This window comes from Aquarana catesbeiana, linkage group LG12 (assembly GCF_042186555.1).
Source record: "Aquarana catesbeiana isolate 2022-GZ linkage group LG12, ASM4218655v1, whole genome shotgun sequence".
Classification (NCBI taxonomy): Eukaryota; Metazoa; Chordata; class Amphibia; order Anura; family Ranidae; genus Aquarana; species Aquarana catesbeiana.
In genome coordinates this window covers 5,535,298-5,550,488 of record NC_133335.1, presented here as the reverse complement: position 1 = coordinate 5,550,488, position 15,191 = coordinate 5,535,298, and the positions used below count along the sequence as shown (strand labels likewise).

General features: G+C 43.7%; 1 protein-coding gene across 1 annotated transcript in view; it reads right to left on the bottom strand.

Moving 5' to 3' along the window:
* The window catches only part of LOC141113847 (ATP-binding cassette sub-family A member 10-like), a 95,638-nt gene that overhangs the window by 46,767 nt on the left and 33,680 nt on the right, over nucleotides 1-15,191 (bottom strand). The window contains exons 4-7 of the mRNA XM_073607167.1: nucleotides 14,279-14,522; nucleotides 13,896-14,054; nucleotides 10,646-10,743; nucleotides 9,091-9,317 (exon numbers count right to left, since the gene is read on the bottom strand). Of these exons, the coding sequence (XP_073463268.1) occupies nucleotides 9,091-9,317; nucleotides 10,646-10,743; nucleotides 13,896-14,054; nucleotides 14,279-14,522 (728 nt within the window). The remainder of the gene's footprint in view (nucleotides 1-9,090; nucleotides 9,318-10,645; nucleotides 10,744-13,895; nucleotides 14,055-14,278; nucleotides 14,523-15,191) is intronic.

The following is a 15,191-nucleotide window of genomic DNA, read 5'->3' as shown; positions in this document are numbered from 1 at the left end:
CCTGGCTTAGATTAGCCGGGAGATTGACATACATCACTCTGTACCCTATTTATCTGAATATCACGTAATTTATATCATATATATTTCTGAATTTATGTAGTCTATTGTATATAATTTCATAGCAAGATTGATCTGATGTTTTTTTATTATATAGATTTAACATGTAATTAATTGGAAGGACTCCAGAGGTCCCATACAAGGGTGTCATCCTTACCCCCCTCCCCCTTTTTTGTAGTCTATAGGCTCTAGTCAGGAAATAATAAAATTCTCCCCTCCCTTTTTTGAGGACATGTAATTAGGTACATATGACTGATTTTTTTAGGTGTCCACTGGTTTATACAAATTTTTTTATTTTTAGTAAGTAATTTTTTATATATTTAATTATTATAAATTTTATATCTTTGTAGATATATAGGGCTATATGCTATTAGTTGGTCTATATGCATAAGATGGATTTTGGTTATTTGTTATGTATGCCTGTATGCGCCGCTTGCTTGAAATATAAGAGAGATACCAGCTCGGAGGGAGAGCCGTATACAGGCATCATTCATAATTAAACCAGTCAAATTACCATACTCACTAACAATTCATCTTGAGGATAGTTAATTGCAGGCTGATTACTGGCATCACTTGCTAATAGAGCCAGTGTATTCACTGTGGGTCTCCCAGCAATTGTATGTGGTTTTCTGTAATAGAGTTAGATATGAGATCGCTTATAGTAGATATATGTGAGATCGTTTTTATTTATCTTAATGTTGGCTATAAGAGTGCTGTGGTGTCTTAGTTTTCCCCTCCGTGGCTCCGTCCTGGATATAGTTATGTTTATATTTGGTTCGCCTTATGATCAGCATGATTAATATGGCTACAGTGATAGAACGTCTTATGTTAAAGGTTGTGCTATGCATAGAGGAGCCCAACGCATAAGAGTCTGCGGTCTCAGGGAAAATGACCGCCGTTAGTGTATTTAAACTGCAGAGCGCCCGTCCAATCATATGCCCCTGATGAAGACACGTGGTTCCCTGTGTCGAAGACGCGTAGGGGAGGGGCCAGGACAGAGCGATCAGCACAGAGCTGGGCTGGGGATCTCTGACACCCCACAGCACGCCGATTAGCGCTACTCTGCCTGTATTGTTTGGTGCACATTAAGCACCTGTAAGATGTGAGTAACCCAATGTGGGGATTGGATTTTATATGTTTTTAACCACTTCAGCCCCGGAAGGATTTACCCCCTTCCTGACCAGAGCACTTTTTACAATTCGGCACTGCGTCGCTTTAACTGCTAATTGCGCGGTCATGCAATGCTCTACCCAAACGAAATTTGCGTCCTTTTCTTCCCACAAATAGAGCTTTCTTTTGATGGTATTTGATCACCTCTGCCGTTTTTATTTTTTGCGCTATAAACGGAAAAAGACTGAAAATTTTGAAAAAAAATGATATTTTCTACTTTTTGTTATAAAAAAAATCCAATAAACTAAATTTTAGTCATACATTTAGGCCAAAATGTATTCGGCCACATGTCTTTGGTAAAAAAAATGTCAATAAGCGTATATTTATTGGTTTGCGCAAAAGTTATAGCGTCTACAAACTAGGGTACATTTTCTGGAATTTACACAGCTTTTAGTTTATGACTGCCTATGTCATTTCTTGAGGTGCTAAAATGGCAGGGCAGTACAAACCCCCCCCAAATGACCCCATTTTGGAAAGTAGACACCCCAAGGAAATTGCTGAGAGGCATGTTGAACCCATTGAATATTTATTTTTTTTGTCCCAAGTGATTGAATAATGACAAAAAAAAAAAAAAAAAAAAAAATTTACAAAAAGTTGTCACTAAATGATATATTGCTCACATAGGCCATGGGCATATGTGGAATTGCACCCCAAAATACATTCAGCTGCTTCTCCTGAGTACGGGGATACCACATGTGTGGCACTTTTTGGGAGCCTAGCCGCGTACGGGGCCCCGAAAACCCAGCACCACCTTCAGGATTTCTAAGGGCATACATTTTTGATTTCACTCCTCACTACCTATCACAGTTTTGAAGGCCATAAAATGCCAAGATGGCACAACCCCCCCCCAAATGACCCCATTTTGGAAAGTAGACACCCCAAGCTATTTGCTGAGAGGCATGGTGAGTATTTTGCAGCTCTCATTTGTTTTTGAAAATGAAGAAAGACCAGAAAAAAATTTTTTTTTTTTTCTTTTTTCAATTTTCAAAACCTTGTGACAAAAAGTGAGGTCTGCAAAATACTCACTATACCTCTCAGCAAATAGCTTGGGGTGTCTACTTTCCAAAATGGGGTCATTTGGGGGGGTTTTGTGCCACCTGGGCATTCCATGGCCTCCGAGACTGTGATAGGCAGTGAAGAGTGAAATCAAAAATTTACGGCCTTAGAAAGCCTGAAGGCGGTGCTTGGTTTTCGGGGTCCCGTACGCGGCTAGGCTCCCAAAAAGTCTCACACATGTGGTATCCCCGTACTCAGGAGAAGCAACAGAATTTATTTTGGGGTGTAATTTCACAAATCCCCATGGCGTGTTTGAGCAATATAACATTTAGTGACAACTTTGTGCAAAAAAAAAAAAAAAAAAAAAAAATTTGTCTCTTTCCCGCAACTTGTGTCACAATATAAAATATTCCATGGACTCGACATGCCTCTCAGCAAATAGCTTGGGGTGTCTACTTTCCAAAATGGGGTCATTTGGGGGGGTTTGAACTGTCCTGGCATTTTATGCACAACATTTAGAAGCTTATGTCACACATCACCCACTCTTCTAACCACTTGAAGACAAAGCCCTTTCTGACACTTTTTGATTACATGAAAAAATTATTTTTTTTTGCAAGAAAATTACTTTGAACCCCCAAACATTATATATTATTTTAAAGCAAATGCCCTACAGATTAAAATGGTGGGTGTTTCATTTTTTTTTTTCACACAGTAATTGCGCAGCGATTTTTCAAACGCATTTTTTGTGGAAAAAACACACTTTTTTAAATTTTAATGCACTAAAACACACTATATTGCCCAAATGTTTGATGAAATAAAAAAGATGATCTTAGGCCGAGTACATGGATACCAAACATGACATGCTTTACAATTGCGCACAAACGTGCAGTGGCAACAAAATTAATACATTTTTAAAAGCCTTTAAAAGCCTTTACAGGTTACCACTTTAGATTTACAGAGGAGGTCTACTGCTAAAATTACTGCCCTCGATCTGACCTTCGCGGTGATACCTCACATGCATGGTGCAATTGCTGTTTACATTTGACGCCAGACCGACGCTTGCGTTCGCCTTAGCGCGAGAGCAGGGGGGACAGGGGTGCTTTTTTTTTTTTTTTTTTTTTTCTTTATTATTTTTTTGCTTTTTTATCTTATTTTTAAACTGTTCCTTTCATATTTTTTTTTAAATCATTTTTATTGTTATCTCAGGGAATGTAAATATCCCCTATGATAGCAATAGGTAGTGACAGGTACTCTTTTTTGAAAAAATTGGGGTCTATTAGACCCTAGATTTCTCCTCTGCCCTCAAAGCATCTGACCACACCAAGATCGGTGTGATAAAATGCTTTCCCAATTTCCCAATGGCGCTGTTTACATCCGGCGAAATCTAAGTCCTAAAATGCTCGTAGCTTCCGGTTTCTTAGGCCATAGAGATGTTTGGAGCCACTCTGGTCTCTGATCAGCTCTATGGTCAGCTGGCTGAATCACCGGCTGCATTCTCAGGTTCCCTGTTGAGACAGGAGAGCCAGAGAAAAACACGGAAGACGGTGGGGGGGGGGGGCATTCCCTCCCACTGCTTGTAAAAGCAGTCTAGAGGCTAATTAGCCGCTAGGATTGCTTTTACATGAAAGCCGACCGCTGGCTGAAAAGAATGATACCAAGATGATACCTAAACCTGCAGGCATCATTCTGGTATAACCACTCAAAGTCGTGAATGGCGTACCTGAAGACAAAAAAATGGTTAACAATAAAGCACAGTAAACGGTAAAGTATAAAAAATTGCATACCTGAAAAGCAAACATGATAAAACATAATAACAATAAAACATTGCAGAATAGAATACAGTAAAAAAGAGCAGAACACCAGAGAGAGAATAGAGAGAGAGAGAACAATAAAACGACAACTATTTTTTTTTATTTTTGTTTGTGTTTTTTTTTTTTTTTTTACACTTTTTTTTTGTAACTGTAACTTTTATAACTGTAACCGGTTCCAGGTTCGGGTCTCTCAAAATGCAATGGCATCTTGGGAGACCCTATGAAAGTGTGTCCTAGTCTGTGCAATGCTGTACCCTACGCTAATACTCAACTAGTGAATGGTAGCGTTCAAAACATTCACCAATGCAAAGACCAGGATTATCAGGACAGGAGGGACAATAATAGCGGGTGTCACGTCTATATACGCGCTTGCTGCAGACACATCTTTTTTGGGGGGGGTTCATTGGGTAGGGGTACTCGGGAGGACATATAAATGCCTCTCATGCAGCCGACTGCATTTGGTTGGGGATGTGAATGGGGGAAATACGGGCGCTGCAGAAGTGGTGGGTTCCCAATTAGGATTGGCGAATGCAGCAGGAAGGGCATTATGGGCACGACGGGCCTGTGTTTGTCTTTTTGGTGGCAGCGGGACACTACTTGTGCTTGCCACCTCACCAGCTTGAACTGCACTTATGGGACTCGCCACGTCACCAAGTGTTACTGCAGTGCTGGTATGACTACGACTGGGGTGTACTAGGCCGCTGGCGCTTGCCAGTTCACCAAAACGCTACAAAAAAAAGTGACAGTGATCGATCGATACTGCACTTGGGTGGGCTGGGCTGGGCCGGGCGGAGGGGCAAAACGCAGGTGCTAGCAGGTATCTGGGCTGATCCCACTAACACTGCGTTTTTGGGAACCCTAAACTGCTGGGGATGCTAGTATAGATCTGATCGGATCAGATATTGATCCGATCAGATACTATACCACTAAGGGAGGTGTACGGTGCGTGCGTGGGTGTTAGTGGTACTGGCGCTAATCTGACGCTGCTTGGGGCTGGTGCTTGCCAGTTCACCAAAATGCTACCAAAAAAACTGTTAGCGATCGCAGGGATCAGGCCTGACTCTGCGAACGCTGCAGTTATGCGTTTAGTGTTTTGTAAGTGACAGTGATCGATCGATACTGCACTTGGGTGGGCTGGGCGGAGGGGCAAAACGCAGGTGCTAGCAGGTATCTGGGCTGATCCCGCTAACACTGCGTTTTTGGGAACCCTAAACTGCTGGGGACGCTAGTATAGATCTGATCGGATCAGATATTGATGTGTTCAGATACTATACCACTAAGGGAGGTGTACGGTGCGTGTACGGTGCGTGCGTAGGTGTTCGCGGTACTGGCGCTAATCTGACGCTGCCTGGGGCGACGCATATCACCGCCGGGCGATCAGGGGGCTAAACCTTTATTCAGTAATAAACGGCGGGTGCCCTGACACTAAAAAAAATAAACAAACTAACCAGCGTCAACCGTAACACTTATACGGTGATCAGTGGTGAAAGGGTTAACTAGGGGGCAATCAAGGGGTTAAAACATTTATTAGGTAGTATATGGGGGTCCCTGTCGCTATAAAACGCTGACAGCGAACCTAAATATTTACGTTCCTAACTAGCGTCACCAGCGACACTAATACAGCGATCAGAAAAATGATCGCTTAGCGACACTGGTGACAGGGGGTGATCAAGGGGTTAAAACTTTATTAGGGGGGGTTAGGGGGGTACCCTAGACCTACAGGGGGCTAATACTAACTGTCCTACCACTGCTAACTGTCACAAACTGACACCATGCAGTAATCAGGAAAAAAACAAAACAAAACAAAAAAACCTGCTTGCTGTCAGTTTGTGACAGGGGGGGGGGCGATCGGGGGGGGATCGGGGGTGTTTAGTGTGCCTGGCATGTTCTACTGTGTTGTGTGTGTGTTGGTGCACTTACATGTCTTCTCTCCTCGGTGCTGGAACGGAAACTGGCCAGCCGAGGAGAGATGACATCACATCCTCTGCCTCTGTGTACTATACAGAGGCAGGGGATGTTTCTCATTGGCTGGGAGCGATCGCGAGGGGGGGGCCACGATCGGATGGTCTCCCCCTCGTCTCTCAACTCTCCCAGCCAAACGCCGACCGCCGATGGCACCGGGGGGGGGTCCGATCGGACCCCCCGCCCGCGGGAAGGCAATCACGTACCAGGTACGTGATTTTGCCTGCCCGTGCCGCTCTGCTCACGTATATATGCGTGAGGCGGTCGGCAAGTGGTTAATAAAGTGTCTGGCGATATTATACTATATAGTCCCTTCCTTTTTATGAGTTTGATGCCTGAGGAGCCTTAAAGAGCCTGGTTGGAGATCATCTGTTGTCCTATACTGAGCCCAGGGGTGGCTCCATAGCGTGTATTGACGCAGCTAAACCCTGTGTCACACGCTCTAAGGTGAGCGCAACTACTTTGGGGGTCACCGAGGCACATCACGGCATGATCTGGGCACTGTGGTTCAGCGATTGGATTTTTCTGTGAAACACTTTTATGCACTGTAGTTCACCTTTGGAACTTTTCACTGCACATTGCTGTGTGATACTATCTTGGAGGATTTTTTCACGGATAAGGACAATTATTGTCTCAAGCATCGCATATCACTCATATATGTTTTATATTACTTGTCACTTGTATGATTTATTGAAGTTTTGCATGTGATATGTATAAGATACCATATTCATAGCGCATGTTTTTTTCACTTAGATTTTGATTGAATACTATTGATCAATGTGGGTGTATTATATATATGGATATATGTAGAGTTTATTATTTGCACACTGCACTTTGGATTTAATACGCATGGCACTTTGATGCATTTCTTTGGCACATTGATTTTTGCTAGGCTGTTTTCAATTGATTAACATGTGAGCAATATATTTATTTATGCACATAGAGCCCATTTATTATTAAGCACATTGCACTTTGGATGTGGCATTCAGTAGCACATTTTTTTTTTTTCTGGTCTGGATATACGGAATTATTTTTAGATCTGAATCGCATGCATATAGCACCTTTGCATATGATATTGATAGGGCGAACGCATATATTGATACATACCTAAGCGCAGCGCAATTTTCTTTTTTTATTTATATCCATTTATATCTACCGCACGGCCATGAATACGTGATCTGCGTTTGCAGCTGGGTATTTATTTCCATATTTGGTTTGTTCTCCAGTAAGGCATTGGATTATTGTGGCTCGCAAGATTTCTTCTATAACCCTGAGTGACCCTTTGCTTCTCAAGCCTCAGCAAATTTGAGACGCAGGGGCAACCTCATGCTTCAAAGACTGCGAAAGGACCCAAGAATACGTGGCATAAAGGAGAAGGATGATTACTGGTTGGCAACCCTCCTTGACCACCGTTATAAGGGGAAGGTCTTAGAACTCATCCCATCCCCACAGAGAGTGCAGAAGATAAAATCTCTTAAAGACACGTTAAAGAGGATTTTATTGAATGTTTGTCTTGACTCCAGTAGGTTACAGTGTTGTGGAAAACTTAGTTTTGAGTCTTCTGTTGGTCAAGAGAGGAGCGTTAGAGAAGGCGTCCACCTAAGTGAGGTATTTCGGAATTTTTTAAATCCTTGCCGCCCAGGGCTGTCAGCTTCCACATCCCATCGGCAGCATCTGCATCACATGGTGGGCGATTACCTCTGGGCCAAAACAGAGATGGAGAGCTTTCCAGCTGACGATCCACTGACTTATCATGAGAATAGACCACTGGCCAGAACTTGCCCAGTATGCTATTGAGTTGTTGGGCTGCCCTGCATCCAGCGTGCTTTCCGAACGGGCATTCAGGTTTCGTTACTGATCATAGAACGCGTCTGTCCACAGACCATGTGGAGCATTTGACTTTTATAAAAATGAATCAGTCCTGGCTTACCAGCCAATGTCACTGATTAAGTCTTTTTGGGTTGTGGATTCTGCAGGACTTCGAGGCTGCCTAGCATTGTGGGTGTTCAATCATTTAATCTGGAAGAATGTTTTTGGTATAGGTTTCATGGGCACAATCAACCCCCAAAGACCAATTTTTCCAGCACCTGTTTGACAGGTGCATATCATTGCAATTTAATACAGCAAGGCCAATTCTTGCTTTCATCAAGAGTACCTCTATAGGGTAACAGTGGGAAGGCGCCACCGACACCCAAAGACCAATTTTTACGCACCCGTTACTTCTATCCAAAGTCAAAGTGACACCAGAATGTATCCAAAAAAATCTCTAATCTTGTTCCCAGCGCCCTAAATTATGGTCTCATCATACACACTGGGTCCCCAGCTGTTGCTGAGCAAAATAAAGGCAGCTTGCAGGAAAAACTTCAATTTTTTGGCTTTATAAATGCAATTATTGCTGCAGCAGACATGGTACAGATCTGTCACTTTACAGGTAGACTAAGGGGACCCCCCAGGCACTATATTGGAAGGAATTTTTCATTTTTATGCTTTCACTTTAAAAATCACTGCTTATTTAAAAATGATGCTTTTCACAAACTGTTTTTATTGATTACTGTCCCCCAGGGCAAGACCTGGACCCCTATAACCATTGTATGCCCAATTACTTGCATATAAGCCTTCAAAATGGGCACTTTTGATTTTTGACGTTCGGGTCCCATTGACTTTAATGGGGTTCGTTATTCGGGTCCGAACTTTTGCAGTGTTCAAAGGGGTCCGTTCGGCCCATCCCTATATTAGAGATTTTCCCGGAGAAAAGAGCTCCAGCCACAGAACGGGTTTTTAAAAAACTGATTTGGCAATATGAGAGGATAGTTCTTTGCAAATAGGCATTTACTGGAAGAATTTAGTCTATAATTAATTCAAAGACACACCTTCTTCCAAGGAGATGAAGACACCAGGACACCTTCTGCGTCCAGCTTACAGCGACCTAACATTCCTGCAATGGGTGTAATGTAGGTTGACTGCCGCCACTCACACTGCTATAGTAAGCCAATGGCCCACCTCCTACACTACTGACAACAAATCTGAGTTTTTTATCTCCCGTAAAGGATCCCTACCAAGAATATATGCATTTGGGTTGACCAATGGCACTCACCAAAATGCCAGATCCTTCACTCCCATCATCCTCATAAGCTCTCCGGTTTTCCTCCTCTCCTGGGTGATCTGCAGCACCATGAAGTACGACAGTGATATGAAACACGTGCTCATGAGAAATGTGTAGGAGACCATTTGCAGAGTTGTACGGTCCCCATAACTGACCGACTTCATCTTCACCACCGTCATGGTCCTCATAGACTCCCATATGGACTTATTTGTGAAGTGCTGAAAAATACCATTGAAATACATGTACAGTATGGGAGCTGTTTTAATTTGCAGGTACATTTCAGATATTCAATAGTTCATTAAATATTCTTTTTAAAATAATAAATATCTGCATTTACTTGAGGATTTATATGTGCCTGGAGACCATCTAAACTCATCACTAGATTTTACATTTATTACAAAAGCTATTTGTGTGCCTCTAAAAGGGTCCTGATGTATAGATCTCACTATCCCCTGACAGTCAGCCATGGCCCCTGTGTGCCCCTGAGAAGGTCTTGATCCCAGACTCATGTATAGGTCTCATTATCCAGTGACAGTCAACCATAGCCCTCATGTGTGCCTCTAAGAAGGTCCTGACCCCAGACTCATGTAAGGATCTCAATGTCCAGTGACAGTCAAACATGTCCCTTGTGTGTCCCTGATAAAGTCCTGATCCCAGACTCTTGTTTAGATTTCAATGTCCAGTGACAGTCAATTAGGGCCAGTGTGTGCCTCTGAGAGGGTCCTGATTCCAAACTCATGCATAGATCTCAATGTCCATTCACAGTCAACTATGGCCAGTGTGTGCCTCAGTCTGAGAAGGTCCTGATCCCATATTTATGTATATATCTCAATGTCCAGTGACAGTCAACCATGTCCCTTGTGTGGAACTGAGAAGGTCCTGATCCCAGACTCATGTATAGATTTCAATGTTCAGTGACAGTCAATTAGGGTCAGTTTGCCTCTGAGAGGGTCCTAAATCCAAACACATGTACAGATCTCATCATTTGGCCACAATCATCCATGGCCCATGTGTGCCACCCATAGGGAGTTCTGATCCCATACACATGCATAAATCTCAATATTCAGTCACAAATAAACGTGACCCCCATCAGGGTCCTGATTCTATGTCTATGTATAGTTCTCAATGCCATAGTCAACCATGATACCCGTGGCCACCCTAGAGGGTCTCAATCTCAACATCTGGCCACAATCAACCATAAACCATAACCCCTGTGTGCCCCTGAGAGGGTCCTAATCCCATACCTATGTATTGATTTCAGCATCCAATCACAATGAACCATATCCCAGATGTACCCTTTAGAGGGCCCATATCCCATATATAATATCTAACTGCAATTAAAAAATGGCTCCCATGTGCTCCTGAGGGCATCCTGAACCTATACCTATGAATATCCCAGCATCCACTTCCTGTCAACCATGGCTCCCATACTATTCATATTCTTGTCTGCCTGTTCTGGAGATAAATTCTGTGTTATCACAGCTCGATGATGGCGGGAGGTTGGATTTGGTCTGTTTGTCCACCCTGTAAAGTCTATGTAGCTCACCTCCACAATGGCGGAGTCAATAGTGGCTTGTAGGGACAGGAACCCCGAGATCCAGTACTTCAGTGAGAAACAGGTAAAGAATAGACCGTCACAGTCACCTGGAGAAATACACAGGGGAAAGAAGGAAGAGACACATAAAAGTAGGGCGTGCCCTAAGAAAGTCACCAAAATATGGCAACCATGGCTAGATGTCTCGGAGGATTTCTGGGGGGATGTCCTATCATCACAACTTACTCAGTGAGTCTCTTTCCAGTAATATAGCTTTTGAACAGTGATCTGAAGGTTGGCTACGCATTGGCCAGGTGATTGGTGGAACTTTCCGCTACATAGGGGGACCTGGGGAAAAATGTCTCGGTGTAGCGGGTCGTATGTGGTGCGGGTCTGAATGTGTGTGTGTTGTGAATGTTGTTGGGGCTTTCTTTGTTCTCTCCATGGACTATCTATGAATACTCAAGTGCCTTGTGGGCCTGTAATGTAAGTCAGTTTCCTTTGTATTTTTTGTTATAAAACTAAAATAAACACCTTTCAAAAAAAAAAAAAAAAAAAGAAGAAGGAATAGTCACAGTTGCTAATTAATTATGATTGGTCAGCTGAATTCTGAACGCTTTTCTTATCTGTTTTTTTCTAGGTGTTCTCCCCGTTAACAATATACAGATAGAAGGAAAAAAAATCCACAGAGAGTTAAAAAATGAATAATAACAAAAGTTTGCCACTTGGTATGCTCTCGGTGCAAATCTTTATTGGCTACATAGCAAAAGACACTGTGTAAGCTGCTAACGCATTTCAGCTACATCAGCTAAGCTATGAGGCTATAAGGCTGAAACGCATTTGAGGTTTACGCACTGTCTTTTGATATGTAGACAATAAATATTTGCATCAGAGAGCATACCGAATGGCCGGCTTTTCTTATTATGGATTAATTGCATCGTTAATGGGCGGAACATCCCAGCAAGAGCACTGGTCTTCAGCTATTGAACTCTGAATTATGAACTCTGAATGAACTCTGAACTCTGAATGAACTCTGAATGAACTCTGGCGGCACAGTGGTGTAGTGGGTAGCACTTTCACCTAGCAGCAATAGGGTCACTGGTTCAAATCCCGACCATGACACCATCTGCCTGGAGTTTGCATGTTCTCCCTGTGCCTGCGTGGGTTTCCTCCGGTTTCCTCCCACACTCCAAAGACATGCTGGTAGGTTAATTAGATCCTGTCAAAAAAATTGGCCAAATATTTGTATGTTGTATGTGTATGTAAGTGTGTTGGGACACCATGGGACAAAGGACCGCGCTATACCGCAGATGGACACCGGCGGCAAAAAGCGCCCTGAGGTGATTCAGTTCACATAGGTAGCGCTATACAAGTCATTCATTCAGTTGAGTTAGGGTTCGGTATTCTTATTAGTATAAGAAATCAAATACTACATCTAAATTATTATCCTGATAGAGCGGGGCGGAATGGAAGAAGAAAGTTTTAAAACTGCAGAATGATGCCATTTTGTAAAGGAGTGATGGTACCAAAGTAAACTTCTTCTGGACGAGCAGACAGAACAGGAAGGTCAACATGGATCTGCTAGTGGTCAAAACAATTGTGCGGGGACATGGAAGGTGTGTCCAAGTTATACAATGTGCAATTTGGTCGACTGGCTAGAAAGCTATTGTAAGAATTAGCACTGACTGTGTATTAGCCCCTTAGCCCCACCCCTAGCTGGAGAAATATTATAAGCATTAGCCCTGGCTTTGCTCCGGGCCATACCACCAGATATAAGTATTAGCCTTGACTGTGCTCCAGACCATGTCAGCAGATAAAAGTATTAGCCTTGGCTGTGCTCCAGACCATACCGCCAGATATAAGCATTAGCCTTGGCTGTGCTCCAGACCATACCACTAGATATAAGCATTAGCCCCGGCTGTGCTCTAGGCCATACCACCAGATATAAGCATTAGCCCCGGCTGTGCTCCAGGGCCAATGGCGTCACTAGGGGGGGGGGCAGAGGGGGCCCTGACCCCCCCCCAACATTATGCTGTGCCCCACCATGTGCCCCCCAATTAAAAAAATTATTATTTTTTTACAAAAAGGCAATGTCTTTTTGTTTGCATTTGTAGCGGATGCGCCACATCTTACTCAGGCCACTGCTGGAGTAACACAGTCTCTATTGAGAGGGAGAGCGTCCTGAGTCAGCTCCTGCGGGTGATTCCTTCCCCCCTCCCTCTGCTAGCTGACACTGCATAATGCGAGTGCTCACACAACCACGGCTGCCCAATCTGCTCCTTCCCCTGCATCCTCATTGGCAGGGAGAAGAGCGAGTTGCAGGAAGGACTCCACCAGGACTCTCAGTTACTGAAAAAACAGACTGATTTCTCCCGTCCTTAGGACAGGAGAACCAGCCTGTAAATTCCAAGAGATGCCAGACCAGTGCTGTCAATAGCAGGGGCAGGACAGCAAGAGGAGGCTGGGGAACCCCACAGTGCCAGAACATCAGGGCCCGGAGGCAAAACAACCTTTGCAACCCTGATAGTTCTCCCACTGCTTTGGACCCTTAAATTTTCTTGGTATGCTGGTGACATATATCTCTTGTTTTCTGCCACCCAGGGGGGCCCCAATACAGTAGGAAGGGAGCTCAGAACATGTGAAAGGGCCCATTGAGGGATCGTAGTAAAGGGCCCGGCATATATATATATATATATATATATATATATATATATATATATATATATATATATATATATATGTATAAATTGCATTTTATAGCTGCCCCCCCTACTTTTGTCCCTGTCAACCCACGTGCCCCCCCCTAAATATGAAAGCTGGAGACGCCACTGTCCAGGGCATACCACCAGATATAAGCCTTAGCCCTGGCTGTGTTCCAGGCCATACCACTAGATATAAGCATTAGCCCTGACTGTGCTACATACCACGCCATACCACTAGATATAAGCATTAGCCCTGGCTGTGTTCTAGGCCATATCACCAGATATAGGCATTAGCCTTGGCTGTGCTCCAGACCATACCACCAGATATAAGCATTAGCCCTGGCTGTGCTCCAGAACAAACCACCCGATATAAGCATTAGCCCTGGCTGTGCTCCAGAACATACCACCAGATATAAGCATTAGCCCTGGCTGTGCTCCAGAACATACCACCAGATATAAGCATTAGCCCTGGCTGTGCTACAGGCCATACCACCAGATATAAGCATCAGCCTTGGCTGTGCTCCAGACCATACCACCAGATATCCCATGCACTGACTCACCTCTCATAGCTGTGTAGTCATTCGGGTTAGTGATGCGTTCCGTGTCAAACCTGAGCGAATAGTTCATTTCATTGTCAGAAAAGACCACGGTGCCAAGGTGGTATTCAGATTTTGGACTTGTAACATTGCTGGCATTCTCATATTCCTCCAGCGATATTCCTGAAAGTGGGGGATGTGTAAGATTCTGCAAAACAATACCCCCTCCTCCCCCATGCCTCCTGCCCCTCCTGTCCCTTCCGTGACATCATGGCACCCAGCCTGAACTTTCTGACTTTCTGAAAACCCACCTAAGAACCTTCCCCCTCCCGCCCCATTGGCTTACACAGCTTCCACTGCCAGCCTGATTTTGGCTTTAATTTCAGCTTACAGGTGAAAGAACCTACCTGGGACGATGGAGCTTCTGTTGACCCGCTGCATTATGTCCTGGATGGCCGGGCTGCCAGGGAAGTAGCCAACTTGGTAAGGGAAGACCGTGACGTTAAGGAAAATGTTGAGATTCCTTAAATGATCCAGACGCCCCAGGACCAGGGCCGGGCTGTACGTTATATTGACCATGGGTTCCATATATGGTGATTTGACAGTGTAGATGAGCAGCAAGAAGACCAGCAGCAAATGCTGGAGCCACTCCTGGAAAACCATAGTACAGGGTCAGCAGCACCAACATCGATTTGAAGAAACACATCTACATCACAGACAGTTCATAGAGCAAGAAATCTCTTCACTGCTAGTTAAGTATCTCCAGTTCATCAGCATTTCAGGAATTCTTCCACTAGAGGAATGAGACTTTCTGCGCTGTCACCTTAGTTAAACTCAGTTGTCTTGTTAAATTACAATAGAGTGAAAATCCAGCAAAATCTCTTTTTTTTTTTAACAATTCGATACTAGAATTGGTACAGATTAGATAAGGGTCACAACCGGCGGTATCCATACTTCTGGAGGACATGGGACCAGCTCTCTGCATTATTAAAGCTGAACTTCAGACCGATATAAAAAAACTCAAATTAATGTCACTCTGTCATTATGCTGGGGGAGAAGTTAATTAGAATACTATTGGGTGTCACTTAAGTGGCACGTTGGAGTCTCCTGACATTACATGAAAGAGGTGGGACACAGCAGAAGTCTCAGGGCTTTTGGATGTCTACACAAGAAGGGCTTTTACAGGTCAATAACATGAATAAAATACATTAAGTGCACATATAAACCTATGGGAAGAATGTTGATCAGTCTGGTGACACGGTCTACTTAATGCTTCTGGACACAGATGTAAGGAGGACTCCGCTGATGGGGACACAGATG